The sequence below is a fragment of the Triplophysa rosa genome, linkage group LG5 (genome assembly GCF_024868665.1).
Source record: "Triplophysa rosa linkage group LG5, Trosa_1v2, whole genome shotgun sequence".
NCBI classification, from domain to species: Eukaryota; Metazoa; Chordata; class Actinopteri; order Cypriniformes; family Nemacheilidae; genus Triplophysa; species Triplophysa rosa.
In genome coordinates, this window is record NC_079894.1 from 6,151,434 (window position 1) to 6,176,758 (window position 25,325).

Consider the following 25,325-nt stretch of genomic DNA (forward strand, 5'->3'; position numbering starts at 1 on the left):
TTAGCAAACGTATCTTCTGACCTTGCCAACAAAGGAAACATGAACTTTATTCAGAATGCCACAAAGTTCCTGTCAGTCAACCTGTGGTTTCTGGGACAACAAATTGCTGCTAAAGTGGGTTTGCTGGGAGACTCGCTGCTCATCTGGATGGCATTAGACTATAGAGAAGCACACGGGACATGTGGATTCGATGTACATCAAGGACTTTATCTGGACAATACCACTGAACTCGGATAAAGTTAATTTAAAGATAAATAAGATGTTGTCAAGGACAGATTTGAGTGTGATGTAGAAGTTCTGATGACAGAATAACAATTGGATAAAACAATACCGCATACAAAAACACTTAATATTATTGTAAGACAACCTCAGCTTTTACTTAAATTACTTTCAAAAGAAAATACAGCCGAGATCAATTCACACATTTAGAATATACAGTACCGGATCATCTTATCCTGCCTTTTGGCAATAGACACAATAAGCTATTTCACACAGGCCTGTTTGTGCTGTTGGCTTTTCCAGCTAATAGAGAAAACACATGTGAGTGTAATAGTCATGGTGATAATATTTGGAAACAATCCTGTTTCTGTTGTTCAATACAGTTGCCTTATGTCAAGACAAGAAGTAAAGTGAACCACAGTTGAACGGGGAGAGGTAGAAATCATGAAAACGAACGGACCCAATGAACCTAAAAGTATTCCAGGATTTTGGTCTAAACAACAGACAACAGGAATGTCTTCACTATGAAATGCAGGCTGAAAATCCAAACGTACAGTATGAGCTTTGCAGTGTGCTGCCTCACTACCTACATACAGTAGTAGACATCTCAACCATCATTGATCCTCATAAGTGACCAATCTGAGCGTTTTATATTTGAATACACCAATATGCCACACAGTTTGACAATGACATGTTGCTAAGCTAACAGAGCAAAACATCAATAAGCATAGAATTATAAAGCATCATCATAGACAATTTGTGCACGGCAATGCATTTTGGGTGATGATACTTGCATTGCTTCCTTAGAATCTAGTTAAGTTGCACCAGGCCTATGATGCCACAAAATAATAAATTAATAATAATAATAATAATAATACATTTTATTTATAGCGCACTTTATATTTACAGAAATCTCAAAGTGCTAAAGTACTGCTGCCATTGGGAGCCCTCTTGGTTTTGGAAAAGATCAATATAATGCTCTAGTATGCATGTCAAACCTCAGAGATGAATGAGTCAGAACTTTCAGAGACAATGAAAAACTTCTTACCTTTGTAGCCGAGTACAGCCACAGCTATGGTGAGAAGTGCACAAAGCACATACAGAAGAGCAATAGCCACCCTCAGGGCCCAGTCATTTTTACACTTAGTGCATTCAATTCCCTCCTGGATACCTGCAACAGAAAGAAATATTAAAAATATTTCTCATTTTTCAAAATAATGAAATAAGAAATAATGAAAATAGGGAATATCACTTGTTATTCTCTCAAATCAATAATTTCTCATTATAAAGCAATAATGGACTTATAAATGCGCATAAGCTTAGTGACGATCTTCTGATGTTGACAGAAGTCGGGATATCAGTTTCCGGTTAAACGACTAAACATACCTAAACAACGACTGGGGAAAACCACATTACTGTCAAAATGTCCTTTCACCATTTAGTCTTTCCCTCTTGGTCCGAATCTCTTTTTTAGGCGGATACTTTCATTATATAAGCACTATATAAAAGTGTTTACCTTCAGATCACTTCATTGGAACGCCATGAGGTTTCTGCTAATTTTGGCACATTTAGCATTAGCATATTTGCTTCTATTTGAAATGAACTTAATAGTCTTTATGATGCTGATAACGAACAGCTACTACACTCTTTATTTCAGTTCATTTCAGAGTTTGTGACTGTTGCATAACGGAAGGTGAACAACAATATCTAAAACAACAATATCTGAAACACCTGCAGGAAAATTCGTAGAAGAAAAAACGAAATTCCAACAGACAAACAAATATTTCAGTGATTTCACGCAAAGCAGCTCTAGAGATCTCTCAGCACGTGAGGAAGTGATCTCCTCAGAATAACTGTTTTCACAAGCCAAGCTGAAACTACACCATCAGAGATTACCACGGTGAGCGACGACCATATGTGATGTTTGTCCTGAACGCGTCAGTCTGTTTCAGAATGACTATTGCATCAAATTATTTACCCTATAGAGAATCACTTACAACGTCACACTTCGAACCAGTGGGATGTACAGCGTGAAAATTGTATTGGCAACAAAACATCACGTATGCATGTTTGTAGCTAATCCTGTAGAAAACATTTAAGAGGAACCCTGCTGTGCTGAGGTCGACGCAGACAAGAGCCTTAGCAAATAAACATCCAAACAACTTCAGAAAAAGTCCAGACATTCCACAACGGGGCTCACATCCTCGTTTAACTCCCCCCCCCCAGATGGCCGCAGTGACAGCCGTGGCATCCAGGTCAGGCCGAAATGAAAGCCCCAGGAGAGAGTTGGGAGGTGGGCAGGTCGCAGGGGAGCTTGTCCTTAGCCCCAAACATCTGTGTAAACATCACGGCAGAACGCCTCGAAAGACCCTCCAGGGCTACGGCCCCGGATGTGGAGAATGTATCGAGAAAGGCCTCCAATCGGCCCCCACCCAACCTAACTCAACTATAACCAAACCACAGCATGTGAACAACAAGCGTCATCACCACCTCTGGCTATGGGTCAGTGGGATGTGCTGAAGAGAGAGGAAAAAGCAAACAATGAATGCGTCACATCTACATAGCTCTTTTTCATCTGCCTAATGAAAACTGTTTAACTAGAAATGGGCCAATTTGTTCTCAACATTGAAGCTAGACGGCCTTTAACTACACAAATTTTGCTAACTCCCCAACATGTGTTTTCAAATCAGGAGGGAAAAGCTGATTTCAGGGAAGTACAGATGTGCTCTTTTTTCTCTTATTTCGTTCTAAAACAACACATTTTGGAGCCATTCATTTGAAATGAACTCAGGCCATCTCCATCTCAGGCCATGACAACATTAACATTCTGTCCCACATCCAAAAAAATGTAGTTTTATGTTTTCAGTCAGCATGCATACAAAAATTTGAAGTGAAAAGTGAATTGGGGGCCTGAAGTATTGGAAGGTCTGGAAAGGGGCCACAGTTTCCAGCAACAATAGTTTCAGCAGGCCTGCAACGACTGGTTCGGATCCAGGAAATTCCCAATGAGAAAATAACTAGTCAAACACCTGAACAGAGTCAACAGTCCAAACATTTTGTACATTAAAGATGAGAAATAACATCTACAGAACACAGAAATTCTGAGAGCTACGGATCTTCGAAGTAGATTGTGTAAAGTTGAGTAAGGAAAGATGGAGAAGATGCTGTTTTGACTGTGTGAGATGGGACTGTTAAACTGTGGCAGAGAGAAAAGCTGAAATCCGGATCCATGGCTGTGCAACAGCTGTGTTTCATTTGGACTCAGGAAGTCGCTCAAAGAAAAATTCCTGTACTTCTCTCCTCTTTTTTTCTCTGTACCTGAGCCACTCGCATTAGCCCAACTCAACAAAACGCTTGTGATGGAAATTTCCATGGCAACAAAAAGGCAGTTTTCCACCTATGTTTGAGTTGCTGTTTGTGTGGCACTGGAAGTAACATATAAATATATAAAAGTGATTCATCAATTAGGGGAACTGTTCTGGTCCCTAGGATGATTTTAAAGAAAAAATGCTCAGCGATTGTGCTTTTTAAGGGTAGATTGCAATCGCTTATTCACTGTGAACAAATTTCAATTCATTTCATTAAATGATAAATTGTTACATTTGAATGCGTTTTACAATTGTAGACCTGTAGCAGCACTTTTTCTCGAAACTTAAAAATGATTTAGTATTACAGTTCGCATAGATTTACTATTAAATAATTACTTGTTCCCATACTGTTGTACCTTCATGCTAAGCATTTTACAGGATAATTAAGTTCAAAGTTAAGTGACTGATAAGTAACTTGTGTTTAGTCCTCTATAATGATGTGAGCTTTAGTAAAAGATACACTGTAAAAGAAATTCACCAATTTCAGCTGCCTTAAAGTTTTAAGTTAAATAAAATTAGCTTTGTGAGTCAATTGAACTTTATTATATTGAACTGACTTTAAAAAAATCTTTAATTTTAATCTTTAAGATTTTTTAAAGGGGTCATATGGCGCGAAAACATGTTTTTCTGTGTCTTTGGTGTGTTATAAGTTGCCCATGCATATATTAGACAAGTAAAATTGAAAAAATAAAAGTGTCGGAACAAAAAAAGCATTCTATCTAAAAGCGAATGCTCACCCAGACCTGCCTGAAACGCCTCGTGTAACCACACCACCACAAATCAACATCAGTTCGTGGTATGAGTTGACTAAGACCGCTCAAATGTAAACGCAAGTAAGGTGAGCGTACCTGTCAGCACAATTGCTTTAGAACCTGATGTTCCAAATATGGTAAAAGGCGTTACATTTCCATCACACGCTTGCAGTATTCGACCAATCACTACGCACTGGTTAACTGGCCAATCATAACACACCTCGCTTTTCAGAGCGATGAGCTTTGTAAAAAAAAAAAAAAAAAATTAAAAAAAGAAGGGAAAAAAAGAAAAAAAAAAAAAAAAAGAAAAAAGAAAAAAAAAAAATTTTAAACCTTAAATCGTGTATACACATTGCATTACATCAAAAACAAACGATAATATTCGTTTTAGCCGTGACATATGACCCCTTTAAGTCAGTTCAATATAATTTAAGTTTAAATGACTCATAAAGCTAATTTGATTAAACTTTTAACGAAGCTGTTTAACTTAAGTTTAAGTTCTTTTTTTACAGTAAAAAAGGATATGATATAAAACATACCATTACCTAGTCATTGATAATTTGATTTTATGGTGTTTTTGTCGTTATCTTTTGGCCATTCTTTTGGGAATTTACTATTGCAAAGTATCTGACAACATAAATTGGCAGATGACCATGTTAAAAATGGACATCTGGCAAAACAGACAGAGCCATTCTTTAACCTTTTAATCTGTTTGAAAATTGAAACCCATCATAAAAGTGTCAGTGATGTAATGAATGAATAGAAAGTAACATAAAAGAACATTTATAGCATTTCAGGTTATTTTATTATAAGAAAACAACAAGCTTTATTATGTTCATAAATAGTTGCTTTCTCCATCTCCATGTGACCATTGAGAACATCTGGTAACATGAATTAAACACGTAATAATATATGCCATTTACATGCATGTCTCTTAAGAACTTCTAGCAGGTACATTTCGTGTATCTGGTGCACAACTCTGGATCCAATCATCATACCCCCAGCACTCCTCATTAAAAGCCCCCTCTCTGGAATGTTAACAAGTAAACCCTCAAAAAAAGAGGTTAAAACCACAGAGACAAATTACTACACCATTATGTTAGTAAACCTCTGAACTGTATTGCTCCACACCGCTAGCATGCATGCAATCTTTTTTTAGACGGCAAACAGGTTTATAACACTTTAAACAGGCACAACAACCCCAACCATCTGGTGCTTATTAAAGATAGAAAAAAATCCAAGGATGCAGGAAAACATTTGATACATTATCCTTTCATGCCAGACACTAAAGAACAAACATCTAACGTGTCAGCTCGGTTTACAATTTGCATGCAAGGAATGCTTTAGTCAAAGAACCCTTTGTATTACTTGCTTTAGCCTAATTTATAAAACACAGCCATGGTATAGGAAGTACATTCTGTGTATTTGAGGGAGGGGAACTTATGAATGACTTCCTATCCTAGTTTATCTGTGACCCAATGAAAACAGCACAGTCCATGGACATAAAACATTTCATTGAGTTCCATGAGCTCAAATCTAAAAACTAAACCTGTACTGTACACTTCGGAAAATCATGACTCAATATAAATACCGGACACAAGTCATTTTAATACAAAACAAATCAGTGGAAAGCAGTTTGAGGTTAAAGTGTATACTCTTTAATGTTCCACCAGCTTCACCGAACAGAACAACAACTGCCTTCAAAATATTTTCAGACAGACATTATATCTTGAAAGAGCTACAGCATTTTCAGACTTTGGAGAAATCAAACTACAAACGGTTAACTTGTAGTTGTCTCTGCATACTAAAATGGAACAGAAGAAAGTATATTAACATAAAAATAACACACTCCAGCTTTAAGGAACACCTTTGTAGCGTTTGTTCATAAAGTTATGACATCAGAAACAAAGAAGGCAGAAATAGTTCTGTAGTTCAGAGAGAGGCAATAAACTCTTTACTAAGACATTGGCACAGTCACTGGGACACGTGTGGGCTGTTTTCAACTCCAATTATTTCCATATGTGATCAAGACCATGCGCAGTCTTAGAAATCCTGTGAGACTCTGAAGGAATGAGATAACATACAGCCATGAATTGTTAAAACCAACCACTGCACAAAACAAAAAATGTTAAAGCTCTTGTCCTTCAATATGACATTTCCATGATAGTCGCTGCTTAGAGTAAAAACATCGTAAAAAACAAGAGACGTTCATCTGTTTGCATACTTATATATACGTATATGATTGTGCACGGACCTGCAGTCATCTGTATTATATTACTGTAGAAATGAACTGTCAAATATAGCACTACCTAAAGGGGAAACCATAAAAAAGGATGTATGGAAAATGTGTGGAAACAAAAACAAAGATAATTCACAGCCAGACAGACAGGCAGATCCCAGTAAGAATCTGCGACAGGAAATCAAAATCCACAGCCAGAGCCTCTGGGTAATGACATTCTGCGCTTTATTGCACAATTTAAATGTTTATATATTGAAATTATGTATTAAAGCAATAAGCTTTAATATAAAATGCATTTTATAACAGCTAAGGGCGTTGTGTCCAGTGTTGGGTGTAACTAGTTACTAAGTAATTAGTTACTGTAATATAATTACTTTTCCCTTGAAAAAGTAAAGTAAGGGATTACTCTAATTTTTTCTGTAATTTAATTAAAGTTACTTTTGATGTAATTAAACTAAATACTTTGTGTAATATATGTGTGTGCAATAGTGGAATTGACATCAAAATTCAAAGTCTAACTTTAAAATCTGTGCTTTAATGTATAATTCTCACATTTGTAATACTTTGGTCAGTTAATAAGAGTACTTTATGTAGTTTAATATTATTTATTTAAATTAATTAAAAGAGCCCTTTCATGCCTATCCTTGAATCACTTAACTAATCAAGGTTGATATAGGATATAGAAAGTAATTAGTAATAAGTAACAAGTAACTAAATACTTTTTGGAGAGAGTAATTTGTAGACTAATCTAATTACACTATTGAATATGTAATTAGTAACTAGTAATTAATTACTTTTTGAGAGTAATTTACCCAACACTGGTTGTGTCTAAAACCCCCTTAGCTGTTATAAAATGCACTGTAACTCACTGCTTCGCGGGGCTTATTGCTTTTACAAAACGGTTATTACATATGCGTAGCAAGGTTTCATAAAATAAAGTAAATAAAGTGATATTTAGGCTATGTAAGGCAGTCAGCCGTCGGGGCTTAGAACTCGGCTCAGCCAATCAGAATCAAGGACCAGAACTTACCGTTTTATAATTAGTATTATTCTCCTGCAATCTTATAAATGGTTTAAAAAGTTAAAATGAATAAAGGGTAGGACATATCCGTCTGCATTTTCCTATGTAATCTAACATCTGTCTTTATACTTTCGTCAGAAAATATGCTTAATGACTCATGCAGACAAGTCAAAATAAAATTCCATGAAAAAACAGCAGGTAGACATTATTGGCTTTGAAAGTTTGATATATGCAGAGTTCTGCAAGTTTTTCTGCCAACAGTTTGAGTAAAGCCACACAAGCTCACCTTGTTCTTAATCCAGCAAACAATTCCTGCTGAAAATACCAGTTCAGACCGGCAAATACTTCTGGACCTTTACATCAAATTGGTTTACCAAGGAAGACTTGCTAAGATAGTTGGGTTCAAAACACAACAGATTTTGCACAATGCAAAGCAGCTCTTTGGAGAGAGTGAAAATTTTTTGAGTTGAAGAACAAATGTTTATTTTTATATGTAACATTATATGCAATGACTTCAAAGTCATTCACCTATTTTAGTGGGTTAGTAAATACAGAGATCTACATGGTGGAAATGACGGAACTGACCGGATAAACCTTCATGACTGTAGGTTACAATCTAGCCGTTTGCAATAACGTCATAGACACGCTCGCAAAAATGACTTATTTTGTTGTTATGTACCATCCTGGTAATGAATGTGGCCGTTGTTGGTTTTGTAATTGTGCATATCCTTTGAAATCGAATAATGTCAATCTTTGCCCCATTCACACTCATGTTTCAAAACAAACATTGTATAATCGTGTTTCAATTGAAGCACAAAAACATGCCATTCAACACTGGAAAGATTATACCAGCACACATGCCATAATTATCAGACATGATCTAGACCAACTAAAGAGCAACTCCAGCAGAGCACTTATTCATACAAAGCATTTGAATCATCAGATTGGTTTGGGGTGTTTCCAAAACAATTTTCCTTTACATTGAGAAAAATTGTATCTGCAAGTACAGCTGGTAAAAAGGACAATTCCTACATGCAATAGTTACACACTTAATGCAACGTATGCAAATATTCTTGGCCAATATTCCCCATAAAGCAACAATCTACCTTTTCTTAATATTATTTTAATGGAGAACATTCTGTCTCGGCCCAAGGGTGGAACTATACTAAATGACCAATAACCAGGCTTTCAACTTTCAATGATCCAATCAATTCCCAAAGGATGAAATCAAGCCCCGCCCTACATTTTTTACTCATTTAAGAGAGGCCTTTTCACAGATATGTGTCATAATTTAGAAGCAAACACCATTACAACTTACATTTCATGCCGACTGTAATATATTGTATAACATAATTATAATAAAGTATACAGTAAAAAAGTGAAGTGTGCAGTATGTACAAGAGTTGAAGCTTAACATAATGGACTTTAAAGAGAGTCTGGTGGGACTACTAATACTAATGACCTCACTTTATAGAAATCATATTACAAAATAAGAAAGTATTACTTTCAATCTTTTATGGTTGTGGTTTTATAAGGAAGTGAGAGGAGAGCACAGCACTGGGGCTGATGAAAAGAACACGCCCACAAATGTACTGTTGCCTGCACTGATTTTCAATACGGCTCATTGCACTTGACAGCAATGTGATGTCATCTAGATGTATCCATGGAGATTCAAAACAGCCCCCTCATTCAGAACGCTGTAATGTTCTGGAATCTGGCCCCAAACTTTCACGAGGGAGAAAAGGACCCTCTGAGCGAATGCAGATTATTTTTAGGGTTTGGAATAAAGTCTTATAAATGTAATACCTCACGTTTGGAGACACCCGCTTGCGTGATAATTGAATCGTTATGAACATGCTGCTTCAATCAAAAATAAATATCTGAGCGTTAAGCAGATGACCACAGAGCAAAGTCATATACTGGTTTACAAGATGATTCTGATGTCAGCTGAGGGTTTCTGCATTGCGCTTGTTTGCTGTGTGCGAACCAATGAAGTGACATTTTGGAAACTTTAGTGGCATGATCTCATTTCGTCCAAGCGTTTGCCAACAAACACGCTTCATGGCAACAGAAACTCTTGAATACAGTAAATTACAGCAATAAACAATGAACCTTTACAGAGCGGATGACACAATTCGGAGGAGGTCAACATTTCTTGCATCCAAACCATTAAGAAATACACCAAATTATGAAACACTTTCCCTCTGTTCTTAATCTCTTTATTGTGTAGAGAATGTTCCAGCAGAGGAGGGAATGTGGGTTGGGGGAGGTGGGGTCGAGCAGGAAAGGTTCATGCTGGTGGGTGGCCCACCACAAGACCTGGATACTGACTCAGCGATCAGAGGCTATTACAGTGGAAGGCTGTCCGTTACCGCAGCAACAAAGCTTATCCTGACATGAGCCAGAGTCACCCAAAAGCACTCGCAAACTTCATCACTTTACGCAGCCAATAAAACCACTGAGCTCTTTAATAAGTCTCACTGCCAGATACGCTTGACACGTAACAGAACAAAGTGTGGCGAACGGTGCGAAAACTGTGCCACTTCACCCTTAAGTTGACAAGATGAAGTGTGAATAAAAAAGAAATTGATTTTCACTACAACCACGTCAAATTTAGCTAGATATCCCATGAAGAAAAATAGTTGGGTAGTAATTCCTGTCCAAATGTCAACTGTCTGAGAAAACAATGCCTCTCTTTCGGTTAACCTTTCTACAAAGAGGAGTTCATTAAATCCTAAGTGGGTGTTTGTTAACTGTTGACAAGCATCTTAAAGGGGGACAGTTCAACCAGAAATTAAAATTCTGTCATAATTTACTCACTCATCTGGTCAAACCTGTATGAGTTTCTTCATCTGCAGAAGACAAAAGAAGATATTTTCAAGAATGTTGGTGACCAAAAACCATTGGTCCCCATTGACTTCTATTGTATGGACGCAAAACCAATGCAAGTCAATGGGCACCAAAGGTATGCTGTTACCAACATTCTTCAAAATATCTTCTTTTGTGTTCTGCAGGAGAATAGTCATATGGGTTTGAAATGGCAAAAGTGTGAGTAAATGATGACAGAATCTTCATCGTTGGGTGAACTGTCCCTTTAAGAGCAGAAACACCACACGCTGCACAGGCGACCAAACGCAAACTCATTAACATGTACTGCATGCCTTATCAGGGTAAAATCAAATCTAAAAAAGTCTCAAATGAAACACGATCATGAAAAATACCGTGCGGCGGTGCCCTGACAGCCAAAGTAATCAAAGTCTTAGAAACAAAGGTGCTGCGCCTCCGTCTTGGCCACATCTGCAGACAGGACTGCCAGTATGTAGTACTCCGACACAAGAGTCGAGCGAAGAAAAATACACATCGTTCCTTCACTCACACATTTTTTCAGGTCAGGAAGCGCAGAGTTGATTTTGGCCGACTCGCGGGCCAAAAGACTTTCATTAATATATCAGACACACTGCAGCACTCGAGTCTGTCTTTTATTGGTAATGCCAAAAGAAAAGAGTTGGTCTCCATTAATGACATGTGTTGTTATTGAAAGACTGCCAGACCCTGTGGTGCAGGAAAGGCACTGGATCCATCCATCATTTAGGTGTGACACCCTATCATGTGAAAGCTTGTCACAGGTGTGCCGTTTATGGGTATGAACATCCCCGAAGACCTTCTGGAGAAATGGTTGGATGGAAGCTGTCTTGACGGCAGTCTCGTTGTTTCCCTCACGCAAGAGAAAGATCAACAGCTGGTCTGTTTAAGAAGCAGAATTTATATCCATTTGTCAAGAATGGGGAGACGAAGCTTTGTTAGGGTTTTTAGTATATGCAAGAAGACCACCACTACTGATCTGCTTCCTGTCATCCATGAGTTCAACGTGAATGTAGTCAATGGGCTTCAATAACAGGACAATTTAACATAAACAAGCAAGCTTTGCTCGTCTTCAAGCATCTTGTAACTCTGTAAACTGAATTGTACAAATTGTTCTGTGCAGAGCCAGGTCAGATGTTGTTTTCTCTTTCCAAAGGGTCACGCTCTCATGTTCAGCAGAGTGGGTTTGGGAGAATCAAATTCCTCTGGTCTGACCCAGTGTTGACCCAGGCCGTTCAGTTCTAATGCCCTCTCCATGAGTCCTTACGGTACATGCCATGAACCTCCTGCTGGGAACTGTTCATTTTTTTGCATGGGATTGAAATCGCATGGGAGGAAAATATCCTGTCTTTTGTCGGAGAACCGTGTGCCATTCTCCTAGGCCTGGTTACAGGGTGGAGTTAAGTATAAAATCCTACAGACCCCCTGACAGCTTAACCCGCAGACCCTGTGGGCCAGAGGACAGAAAAATGTTCGTTTTCCATCAGCCTTCATACTTCGTCTATGCACGCATATTGAAAACACAAGCATGTCATACTTTAAGGCTGAACAATTGCATGAAGACCCCGGGGGGTGCATTGTGCAAGCACTATAAACACAATAACAAACTTGAGCCAAATGAAAACCACTTGCTCCTTCTCAGACATATATTATAGCAAATGCATATCCACAACAGGACATGTAAACATTAAGAACAAGGCCACAGAACATCTGAATTGTACCGTTTACATAATCCGATTTCACTGTAAGAACTGAAAGACCGCTCAGAAATTTTACAGTCAGAATTAGGGACTCAACAATGTCAACTGTTTTTATTTCTAGATTGAAACATTGACAATAATACTTTTATTAAACAGATTTTTAATGCAGATGAAATATTTAAGTATGCCCTGAGATTTTAAATACATTTTTAATAAATGAATAGCACCTTCATGTTTAACGTTCAAAACATGTATTCTTTTATCTGTTTTAAAGTTTCTATCAGCAGTATTTCGCATAATTCTTGATATTATTAAACCTGTAACATTCCTTTGCAATTTAACTTTTTTCACAATATACACTGGTAGAGAAAGTGTACCAACTCACAAACCCCCTGCAATTCATTCATGAGCCACCAGGGGGCGTCTGAGCCTTTAAGTCCGAAGACTTTCTCTCTGTGTCTCTCTCTCTCTGTCTGTCAGATTTTTTCCTCTCTCCTTGAAACTTCTTTTCCTCTTCAAAACTTTTTTTTTCGTTCTTCAAAACTTTTTTTTCGCTCTTCAAAACTTTTTTTTCGCTCTTCAAAACTTTTTTTTTTCGCTGTTCAAAACTTTTTTTTTTCGCTGTTCAAAACTTTTTTTTCTCGCTCTTCAAAACTTTTTTTTTCGCTGTTCAAAACTTTTTTTATCGCTCTTCAAAACTTTTTTTTCAGTCTCTTCAAAGCTTTTAACCATTTTCGGTTGAATGGACATTTAACATCCCAAGAAACTTTCTGTTTCACAAACAGTTCTTTGTAGTAGAACGTTCTTTAGACTATGAAATGGCTCTTATACAAATCTTTAAGTAAATGGTTCTTTGGGGAAGCAAAAATGTTTTTTATGACATCATTGTGAAACACACTGTGTATGACACATTTTCATTCATGTAAATTAGTAGATAAAATCACTATTTCTTTTCAAATGTAATTTTTATCAACTTTAATTTGTTCTCCATGCTGCACTGGAATTTGATCATGAGCATTACTTTTCCGAAACATCCTTCGCATCAGAAGTGTGCACACGATATCCTAAAATGTTCATTTCCCATCCATTTCTTTATCCCAGTGGCATTGACAACATTGAAAATTGCTTTTGAGGTGGTACCAAGAATCCCTTTTATTCCGCTGAAGGATAAAAGCATCTTTTGCCAAATATCTAGCCCTGATATTTTGATTGAAGGGAAAAATAATGAACTTAATAGCGAAAATGTGTTAAAACCAAATGTGTATGACAAATCCAAACAGACAGCTGGGATTATTTGGTTATACCACAGAGAGAAGGGGCTAGAATAGTTTCCATGCATTTTCATCCAAAACTGCACTTGCTCAGCAAAACGGGTGTTTTGGGATGTAATATATCTACTGAGAGAGCACACACCCCTGTAACCCACCAGCTTCTAGACCGAGACAGCAGTTATAATATATTCTACAACATTCTTATAACCCTCTCCCCCATTCACAACACCCACCTGACAGTCACAATACAAATTAACATGCATCAAAAAAGTCCTCGAAATGAGCAAAGGACATAGATCAGTAAGGGTGCATGACATCAGACTCATCTTTGAGATATTAAGTGCGTCTCTTTAATGCATGGCACATACCTAAGAGATTTGGGGCATGACATAGATGACCTAAATGATATCCAAACCAAACTGGAAAAAACTCAGACCAAAACCTGAAACCTCTTTCTTGACTCTATAGATTACTACACAGTTATTAATAAAAATAAACAGTTAATGAGATTTACTATTGCATGCAGACCTCTCCTACCTGTGGCTAAATAAACAACCCAGTATATCTAGAATCAGATGATTAGCAAACATGCATCTTCAATGAAAGTGTATTCTCCCAGCAAACACATACACACAAAACTTTATTTCCATAAACTGTGTGTTTCAGGTTGAAAGTATCACAGAACGAAACATGACATATGTTTGCATTCAAATCCTCCCAGAAATGACTTCTACATTCTGTTTCATGTGAATGTACACATGGATAAAAACGAATCATTCAAACACGTACTCAGTTTAGCATGACCATATACAAAACAGAAAACAGTCATTTGAAAGAAGAAAGAAAGCACAGACCTGTTTACTACAACATCCCTCCGATGGGCTAATGATAATAACACATGTTCAGAAAGAAAAACAACTGAGGTAGACGCCAGAACATGACCTTGTATAACTTTGAATCAGCTTTCCTGCCTATACAAGATCTGATTTATCTATCTGAAACACTTTTAAACTGATATATGAGGAAGAATAAAGAAAACATCTCTAGTGTGGACGGCAATGCACTTACCAAACCTTTTGTAGCCAAAAGACTGCACTTCCTCTTCATCATTGAAGTCGTCTGCAAAAAATGACAAATTGCAATGGAATTAGTAGAGTAAACAGTACAGGCCTGATGATCAAAGGATGTCTTGAAACTCGGGGACTGGAAGTAAAATTTATGTCTTTAGGGTTATGATGTGTAAGACGCATCCCTGCAGCACTTGCATTAAACATTATAATAAATAACAGACAACAAGCTTAACATAACATCAAATATACAGCAAGGACCAAAAGTCTCAGACTACTAGTAAAAATGCTTTAATTTGGCCATTTTCTATTTTACTAATGGCAACACAGTTTGGGTACAATGTTAAAACAGAGAAGTTAATTCATATAAATTGTAGAATATTTAAGTGTTTAAAAAGGGATTTCTGAAAAAATAAAATACTTAAAAAATAAATTATTTGAGAATGTTCCAGTAAGCATACTGTGTGCTTAAAGGAGAAATAAAAATTCTGTCTTCCTTTACTCACCCTCAAGTTGTTCGCTGTATAAATGTCTTTGTTCTGAATCTGATGAACACAGAGAAAGATATTTGGAAGAATGCTTGTAACCAAACAGTTCTTGGCCACCACTGACTACCAACGTAGGAAAAATTACAATGGTAGTCAAAAGTGCCGCAGAACTGTTTGCTTTCCTATTCTTCAAAATATATACATACACATGTTTGGATTGGAACAACTTGAGGGTGAGTAAGCAATGACAGAATTTTCATTTTTGGGTGAACTGTTCCTTTAAAGGGAGGCAAGAACATCTGACATGGGAACAATATGCTGTGCTGAGATATACGACAGAAACATAACAAAAACTTTGTAGATGTTATAGAAATCATGCGGTCTGCTAGTATAAATCTGACTGCTGAAAAGGATACCATCTATTACTTCCTCTTGCTGCCTTGGAGCACAATCTTCCTTCAAGCGCTCTCTCATGTGGCTAACATGCTCATGGGAAAGGAGAGGGGTGACTCCAGGCGGTTTTATGTGTCATTGTCCAAAGCCAGAGAAAATAAAGAAAGAACACATGTTTCTGTAGTTGGAGCCCACTCACCCTAACTCTACCAAACCAGCGAAAGAGCCCCAGTGGGTGGGGGAACAGTCTATTACGGACCCCTGTAGAGTGTGACCTCGGGTCCGACCATCCAACCGGACAAACATACACAACCCAGAACACAGAAACCTCAGAGTGGAAAACTACAGAACAAATAGGCCTGGCCGTGTATTTGCAGACTTGCGCTGTTGGCTATTTCGGTCTTGTCCTGAAAATAACAGTTTCTCTGGGAAAAAAGCTGAGGAACAAAACTCCCACACAAAGCCATGTCCTGAAACATCACATTACAACTGAAATACTGCTTGTAAAATGAGACGTGTAAGGTTGTGGAGGAGTAGGATGGAGGGCCGCTGGCGACCACTAACTCAACAACAGTGTGTGTGGTCTGAATTAGGTTATTTACAAGTGCCATGTTGTGGTCTGTTTACTAGTCACATAGGCTATAATATGCTCATTCGTTCAATTCTTTTTATGGATAAATAAACATTTATAAAGATGAAGCTCAAACAAATACCGCATTTGTTTGAAGTTTGGACTAAATCCAAGCATTGCACGGGAACTTGTTGACACAAACATGGTGACAAGTAGGCCTACAACTTCCTGCTGCTTTTATACACATTGATCATTTCAAAGGGTATTGTTGGATGAAGTGAGATTTCTTATTTGCATGTTTTGAGTTGAGTTTTCTTTTAATATTTACGCGTATAAGAATGCATGATAGGCTAAACCTGTCATTTACACTAGATGGCAGCACTCGACTCGAGAAGATGAAAGAAAAAACTGTGAAATTTGTGCATGAGCTATAATGTGAACAGGGATACGGTGTCCGAACATCTGGCCATTGACTGTGTTAAACGACTCCGCAAGGGGAGATGCAGGGGGTTGTTCTTACTGTAAGTGAGTCACACATTGAAATTCTCTTGTGCAACGAATAAACAAAACAAATCCAGGCTCCTAAAGCACCTTTATAATGTTTCAACAACCTCTGAGAATACAGTGAACCTTTTCATTTTCATTTACATAACTCTGACTGTTCATTTTCCATCTTGGAAATGAACTCAGGTAACACGTTTAAATTTGAGTGCTTTTTTTGTTAAAACTTTCGTTTGAATACGCTTCAAAAAAAAATCATCAAGATGAAAAGAGCCCTTCGAGGAATAATTTACAGACAAGATTTAAACGCAAGAAAAAACTATTTTACACCCCCCAGATGTTTCCTTTGTAAAGGGATAGTTCACCCCAAAAAATGAAAATTCTGTCATCATTTACTCACCTTGTACCGAGTTGTTCCAAATCTGTATAAATTTCTTTATTCTGATGAACACAGAGAACGATTTTTGGAAGAATGCTTATAACCAAACAGATCTCGATCCCCATTGACTCCCATAGTAGGAAAAATGACTTTTTTTTGTTCTGTTGAACACAAAAGAAGACATTTTGAAGAATGTAGGACAGCAAAGAGTTCTGGGGCACTTTTAACTACCATTGTATTTTTCCTACAATGGGAGTCAATGGGGGGTGAGATCTGTTTGGTAATAAGCATTCTTCCAAATATCTATCTCTGTGTTCATCAGAACAAATACATTTATACAGATTTGGAACAACTCGAAAGGTGAGTAAATAATGTTTTCATTTTTGGGTGAACTATCCCTTTAAGATAAGCTTTTGATTTCTTTCAGGATAAGAAAAGCAGTGTTAGTGAACATCCCACACAATAGCTGGGTCAGTGTGTGTCGATCTTTCTGTTCAGCTGTCCTCTGGCAGTTCCGCCAAACGTACACACCACGAGCAATTTAATCGACACCAGATGTTTCATGCGCAGCACTTACACACATTCCGCTCACAGGGGAAAGAAAGAAAAGCACAAAATAAAGAGGGAAACGCGTGGATAGACTCCATCAATGTCGTGGAAAAGCACATCACCAACAGTGTATAAAATGAAGACAGTTTTAAACCTGACGTGCGTGAATCTTACCCTTCATTGTGGTCAAACTGAAGTAGCTTCACCGTTCCGTTACGAATCGAACGTTCACATCAATCTCATGACAATAATGCAGACTCGAAAAAAGTGCCTCTGAATATTTCCACAGTGCAAAAACGTTTCACAGATGCGAGCAGTCCACCTCAAACATCCGTAGTGATTCTTGCACACCCCTGTGACGGACGCAAAGCTTGCAAAAGGCAAACAGTATATGGACAAAAAGTTGCTTTACAGACGATTAAAAAAGTAAAAACTTATTTTCCCCCATTGAGAATGTATTCAGGATAGAAATTCAGATGATGTAAGGATGCCTCTTGTTCACTTCTGTTGGCTCTTCTTTGAAAGAGAAGTTAAGAGTCTGCGGGGTGTCTGTTAGTCCACTTGTTTTGTGAATTGACAGAAACTTGTGGATTCTTAAAGAAAAACCAGGTGAAGCGCTGCAGCCTCCAATGAGCTTCTGACTCTACTGCGCATCTGGAGTTAAACTTCCTCTTGGCACGTGGGAGGACCTTACACGTTGCGTAGATGCTTAACATTGCGCTTAGAGTCCCATGGTTCATTATAGTTTAACTGTAAGGATGTTTTTTGGCGGCTTGATTAGCATTTGTAGAACCACAGTTTTACTACCATGTAAAACTATTGTTCCTGTCATAAAACCACAGTAATTTGTGTTTTCAGGGGTTTTACACAAACTCAAACAATGAAAAAATCTATAAATAAGTTAGGCTAAATAAAGTTAAGCAGGCAAAATAAATTAATAAACAAAACTACTCAAACTATTAGGCTATGTACGTGTTAATAAAACTCTTACTTCTAAATATCAAACATATTCACCTCCTTTAGGCATATTTGTCAGCCTAAAACTTGACCTTCGCTAGGTTATTTCACTGTAAACCCCGATAAGTTAACATTTGTGGAAACTGATTACCTCAAAACATTTAAGTTGATAACTCAATTCTTTTGAGCAAAGAACACTAAACACATAAGTATAGTAAACTCAAAATAATTAATTTTGCATAAACTTACATTTTCATTTTACATTTAGCCTACTTGAGTTTCACTTATCAATGTTGTCATGAAGGAACAACAGTCAATTACAGCTGTAGCATTACCAACGTCATGTCATCAGATCAATCACTTAAAATTTGAAATGAGTCTGTTTTCCTCCTAAGCAAATGCTCTCGTCTGCCTCATTAAAATCACTAATGTCACAAAACTCTTTAAATAAACAGAATAGAACAGAATACTAAACATTTATAAGCCTCCTCCCATTTTGATTTAAATACATAAAATAACACTTCATTTCGAGATTTACTTCCATTATCCAGTCAACGCAAAGCATGCTGGGAATCGCTCTGACGTCATTGGAAGATATAATTAAAACTGTTGAGTTAAGTGACTTCTTATTTTTGTGTCGCTAGAACTCAAAATATCAAAATAGTTCAACACACTTAAAAGTTGTAAGATAAATGAACTTTTTCACAGTTTTGAGTACAGTTTGCTTATTTTTAATGAGTAGATTATACTGTTCGGGAATAGACACCCCACTTTTAAATGTATAGAAATAGCCTAAATTAATATATAATGTTAAAATGGATTAAAGTTGATTTCTTTAAATGCAAGTCTAGCTCTGCATATAGGCCTCAGAGTAAGTTATAATTATTTTTCACATAAAACTCTTGTTTCTGCATTCTCATTGTTGCCAAGTGAAATGAAGTATTTTGCATGCGTCGACTGTTGCCCAAAATTACTTGCGCAATTGTTCCGCTCTCTTCGGCTTAATAAGCACACAGCTCGTGTTGTTCTTTGCATTTCCCTCTAAATCCCTCCGCCGCGGGGATCCGTGATTAATTATTTGACATCCCGCTGGATTGCTCACGATCGTGTGATGCTTTGCACCACACAAGTCTCACACTTCACTTGCCAGAAATGTTATTCCAGTTTAACGAGGCTAAGCAATAAACTAAAAATACAACACCGACGTATTAAAGCTCTGCTGGGCTCTAAACCGACTTAACATGCCCTCTGAAGCACTGCACAGCTTTTGTGCCAGAGCAGGTGCCTTATCCAACTGCATTTACATGGCACGTCAGAAGCTTTCAAAACAACCAAGCACAAATGCTTCCTCCATGGTTTCTAAAATAACCTGGCATTTTACAAAAGAGAAGCAAACAAACTCCGAGTCATTTTGGGAAGCTTATAACCATTTGTAGGACACCCTATTGATACAGAATTGCAGTTTCAAGAAAGAAACATTATTTGGCAGAATATGCTTAACATGAGAAATGTTTATGTTATTCATGTCATTTTGCATGTTTATATAGCCTATGTTTTGTGTGGTCTCGATGTTCGCAGTAACAGCACTGGAGTATATTTGGGTAATTCGCTCTCAGTGTGCCAGTCAACAGGTCTGTGGCACCAGATGAACACAGCGGGTCCAGATAGGGTTATGAGAAACAGGTGTGTTTGGACTTAGCAGAGATGGCCATACCAGCGGCCCATATTGCTGTTTCTCATTAGAGGTTAGAAAATACTATTTTCAGGGTCAGAGCCCCGAAGACAGGGCACTTTTAAAAGGACATGGTGTGCTAATGAGAAACGTGAGGGGAATGTGGGCCCAACACCACCTCTGCGCTGCCAATTTCTGCTTTATATCAGGAATAAAAACAGTTTAAACATACTTGCATAGTAACAACAGTTGTGTTTATCGAAAGAAAAATGTAGTTTTACAGACTACGAAGTAAAACAATAAATAGAAAAGTTAACATTGTTATAATGACTGGATAGTCATGCAAATAATGAAGTGTGCAATAGTGTATACGTGCAGCAGAAGAAAAGTGCGTGTCTGCTGTGTTGATGACCGGATTAGCAACACAGTCAGTCACAGCCTCTAAATGCTTTAATCAGATCATCTCTGCTTCAAGAGCATAAATAGAACTGTCCTGGTAAAGATAAACAGCACACCTTCCTACAAAGAGTGTATAGTCAAAGATCCGTAAGAATTTTCTGGTAAGTGAATTTTATCTTCCTCATTATGCTATGCATACTTAATATTTCTTTTCTATTGGTCAAATTATACTTTTTACTGTCAAATAATTGTTATCGCAGAAGAATGTGTATGTATATATTTTAATTTGAAAGTACGAAAGTGCTGCTCAATAAGCACGTGAAAATCAAAATCAAATAACTATTTTATGTATGAAGAGACACTTCTCCATTTGTTGGGTATTGCGTCGCTCAAAAACATGTACTTTTTGTATATTTCCCTCATCCTAAATAGAAAACATATATAGACTGATATATGACTCTATCTAGTTTACCAAAATATAAACAAATGGTTCAATATACTGCTAAATAGCTACATTCTCTTAGAGTTTGTATTTCAAGCTTGACTACAAATGTAACATCCAGAATGCTGGACTGCACTTTATAATTGCTGCTTATACCACACATTGTAAAATATAATGTATAGCCTATATGTAATTAAATATTGAAATATGTATTAAAAAGATAATAGTAAAGCATTAAGTGTTTGGATAGATGGAATATAAAACAAGGAAGCATGCATATTTATTATTTAGCCGTCAATTGACGGTTTATATATTTTAAGGATGTCAACATAGCGCAATGTGGGCGGTGCCCTTTACTGGTTAATAACTTAAGCGGTGATTGCATGTCTTTTTCGCTAATGCTCTTTACACTAAAACAGATACTTGTGTAATCACCTGCTGATAAAACTGGGGCACAAGTTATATAGCCACTGATTCGTTGTCCTGTTACTAAATGTTTTACCAATACTCAGATATATTACGTAAGACCTGACAGCTTTACAACATGAGCTTATGACTCGAACTCACCAAATGTGAGAGCTTTTGTTGACTATAAAGACAACAGATGGCCATGAGGTAAAGCTGGTGAAACCATCAGACCTTTAAACCTCTGCTGTTCGTTTGACAAGTAAATTACAGTTTTGTTCTTCTGCATTGCTTCTCTGGATTTCACAGTTGTTGAGACTCAATGTAGAGATCATCTTGTCTTTCAAAACATACACAACTCACAGTTTGACTGTTTGCCAAACCATTTCAGCACCAGAATTGAGCAGATTCAACAAATTCTTTGGAGGAATTGGTGGATAAAATGAGTTTGTTCTCTTATTATTCCTAATGTGCCTCTTATTTAACCACCGAAAGAAACTTCTAGAGAGCTAACAGCTGAGCCTCTTATGACCTGGAAATATTTGGATGCAAACTTAATAATGATTCATATTCGAACACAATCTGATCACATAGACTCAAGAAAGTCAGAATAACAAAAACGGAAAAGAGATGTGGTGAATGTATTTTCAGAAAGTAGTTAAAACTGTGAATTTATTATTAATTGATCTGCTTCAAGAGATACGGCGCCTCTCTGTGGTTACTTGCTGGAGTTACTACCCTACCCCAACTGAAATCAAATCTGTGTGGGGACATCACTTGCTAAATAATATTAAATAATAATTTAAAACAAAAGGAACTATTATTATTAATATTTTGCATGGTTCAGTGATGTGTCTAAAATGTCATTTAACAGCAGACATTTGTTTTCACACAGGTTTTGTTCATTCCCTGACTCTAGTTGCCCAAGATGAAGGCACTGATGCTCTCTCTGGTTTTACTGGGAGCTCTGGGGGTCTTTCACTGCGCCCCTGATCCTGCCCTGCCCAGAGTAACAGCTGACACCCTCAAACGTGAGCACATCAACCTAAACCTTGTTTACATGAGTACTGTGTAAATTGAAAATAAGCAAAGATTGTAGATTCTCTCTGATGACATGGAACATAACTCAATGATGGGAATATATCTTTGTGCCGATGTCTGTCAGGTCTTTCTCTGGAGGGACAGAAGTTGGTGGATGAGGAGGTTACTAAAGCTCTGTATGGAATCAAAGAAATAAAGGAGGTGATGGCCAGGAATGAGGAGAAACACACAAACCTCATGAAGTCTCTCAAGCACAGCGGAGAGAAGAAGAAGGTCAGCGGCTACATGCAAGAATTAGTTCTTGATGCCTGTCAAGATGCCTGTTAAAAATGCATAATTATGTTAAATGAATCGTCTCTACTTGTATTTTATGATAGATGTGAATTTATTAAGTTAATATTTAGGTGAGAGCAGTGGCTTAGCAGTCACATCCTAAGTTGAGATCACAGTATTTTTATATGCTCTATATGAACATCTAAAAAAGGTATAAAAGTATATTCAACAGGTCTACCTTCTTACACCACTAGGAGGCAGCAGAGATCGCTGAGGAGGTCAAAAAGAAGCTGAATGAAGCAGAGCAGCAGTGTAGGGTGTCTTTTAATTCCTCCTGGGAGGAATGTCGACCTTGCCTTGAAGACACCTGTAAGAACTTCTTCACCAACACCTGTCGCAGCGGGTTCTCCACCTTCACCAATAAAGTACAATATCCTCTCTTTGTAAGATCTCTCTTTAAAAACGCTCAGAGTTGACCCTGTCATCCACTGAGAAAAAAGTAGCTGCATTTATGACATTCAGATTCCAAAGCACATTCTTGGCCTCGTGTGCACTTGCATGAATAAACGTGGTGTCAACTTCAACTGTACCTCTATTCTCCACAGCTCCAGAACTTCTTTCAAAGACTGAGTTCTCGCTTTGGCCCTCGTGACGCTCAGGACGAAATAGTGTTGAACCAGAGCGCAGAGAACCCTGACCTGGAGGTGGTGAGGATCGAGGACTCCTTCAACAACCTGCTCACCAAAGTGGGTACCCTGGTCAGTCACAGTGTGGTGTTGGTGTCTCACTTCCACCACGAGTTGGACCAGGCTCTACGCACAGCCTTCAGCCCTGAGGTGGACCGTGAAACCGAGCTGATGCTCAAGCCCTCCAATGAAGAGCTGGATTCGGACTTTCTGCAGGGTGTGGGTCTGGATGATGTTTTGGAGTCTTTCTTTGACTTCGGCAGAAGCGTGATGGAGGAGTTCGGCGCAGTGATCACACAGGTCTTCGGTGACCTACATGATTCTGCGGAGGAAAAGAACGCAAATGAAGGTGCTCTTGTCCTGTAGTGCACTTTAGTGTTTATCGAGCTCCTAGTGTGGTTCCTGTACTAAATTACCTGTATTCGTTTACTTCAGAGAAGAAACTCTTCCCCAGATTTGTGCAAAACAAGAGACTGTGCCAAGATCTGCGCAGACAGTCGTCAGAATGCTGGAAGCTGCAGGGAAAGTGCGAGTCCTGTCAGGGAGCCGTGTTCACCGGTAATTAAAACACACACGCTCATATTGAATTGTTAAGAGAACTGATCATTTACACTGGAATATATCGGTGTGTGTTACTATCAGAATGCCCAAGCATGAGGGAGCTGCACGTGGAGCTGGATGAAGCCTCTCAGCTGCTGGAGGTGTCCAGGCAGCAGTACGAGGAGGTGCTGAGCATCGTGCAACGTCACACCGAGGACACCATCAACTGGATCAGCAACATGGCTTCTGACTTCGGTTGGGTGGCCGAGCTTGCCGACAACACCACCAGCCCTAAGAGCATCTTTAACATTGCCACAGTGAGACACTTACATATAACAGTACTGTGATATTACCATGGTATTACACTAAATAAATCTAGAACGCGGGAAAGCAAACAGTTCTGGGGCACCATTGACCTTCATAATACTTTTCCTAGTCAATCAGAACTGACCCAGAACTGTTTGGTTACATTCCTCCAAATATCTTTCTTTGTGATCAGCAGAACGGAGAAAAAGTACACATGTTGTAAAATCGTATCATATTAATCACAAACGACCCGTGTGTTGTCAAGGTGGTGGCAAAGACTGAAGAGGGCGACAACAGACCCTACTATGGTATATCTTCATTTGTGTTCAAAAGAACAAACGCATTTATACAGGTTTTGAACAACTTGAGGGTAAGTAATTCATGACATAATTTTCATTTTTGGTTGGCGTATCCCTTTAATCAATGTCACAGGGATGGGCCATATCTCATGAAAAAATACCCCATAGTCTCGTGTTGTGTCGAAAAATAAAGTGGTTGCTTGTAAATTAGGTAGTAACTGTGTAGTTCTGACTTGCCGCTAACTATGGGTCTTATTTTATTTACTTTCAGGCACGGTGATGTGTAAACCAAATAGAGGAAACCTGTTTTCATCAGGCACACTGTTAACACCCTATATCCTGTTAAGTTAGTTTGATGTTATTTTATGAAATGCATTCAGTCAAGAAGTCACTTTCCATTTTCAAGCATCGTTCTTTATTTAGGGTTATCTTGTGACAAGTCCGAGTAACTGAAATGTAATAATGTCTTGTTATAATAGCAACACAGGCTCATTGCAAATATGTACCTCTGCCTACATAGTATATTAAGTTAACCCTGTCAGATATAATGTACAGCATTACAGTTTATGAATTTCAATGTTCAACTACACAACTACACCTAATAGATACTTACAAATAAATCTTATAAAGATTCTTGAAATGTTTTTAATAGGCTGTATGGTTCCATGAAGAACCTTTAACGTGCATAGAACCTGCACAAAAGGTTGATTTTTTTACTTCTTTTGACTCGGGGGTTATATGGGAAGAAAGAAGAACGTTTTATATTACCTTTATTTAAGAGTGTAGTTTTAGTGAAAAATCATTTGCCTAGTTTACACCAAATTATTTGGGAAATAAAGACTATAAATCACTAGCAACTTTAAATTAGATTCCGTTCGTTTTTCCCCTAACGCCTAGCTGATACTGGGAACAACTTATCAAATGT

The 25,325-nt window shown here is 37.8% G+C and overlaps 2 protein-coding genes across 3 annotated transcripts in view; one reads left to right on the forward strand and one right to left on the reverse strand.

The window, feature by feature from the left end:
- Positions 1-18,029, reverse strand: part of LOC130554132 (collectin-12-like) — a 38,044-nt gene extending 20,015 nt beyond the window's left edge. The window contains 3 exon segments of the mRNA XM_057333575.1: positions 1,268-1,390; positions 14,501-14,551; positions 17,555-18,029. Coding sequence (XP_057189558.1) covers positions 1,268-1,390; positions 14,501-14,551; positions 17,555-17,561 — 181 coding nt within the window. The 5' untranslated portion in view covers positions 17,562-18,029.
- Positions 18,030-20,448: 2,419 nt separating this feature from the next.
- clul1 (clusterin-like 1 (retinal)) lies at positions 20,449-25,033 on the forward strand. Of its 2 annotated transcripts, none has more exons than XM_057333248.1 (9): positions 20,449-20,569; positions 22,151-22,286; positions 22,421-22,569; positions 22,824-23,012; positions 23,175-23,604; positions 23,691-23,813; positions 23,898-24,112; positions 24,367-24,471; positions 24,672-25,033. In XM_057333248.1, the coding sequence occupies exons 2-9, from the start codon at positions 22,184-22,186 to the stop codon at positions 24,678-24,680; spliced, it is 1,323 nt and encodes a 440-aa protein (XP_057189231.1). In that variant the 5' UTR covers positions 20,449-20,569; positions 22,151-22,183; the 3' UTR covers positions 24,681-25,033. The 2 variants fall into 2 exon arrangements, with proteins under 2 accessions (XP_057189231.1, XP_057189232.1); XM_057333249.1 differs by having other exon boundaries at positions 22,824-22,994.
- Positions 25,034-25,325: the final 292 nt, after the last annotated feature.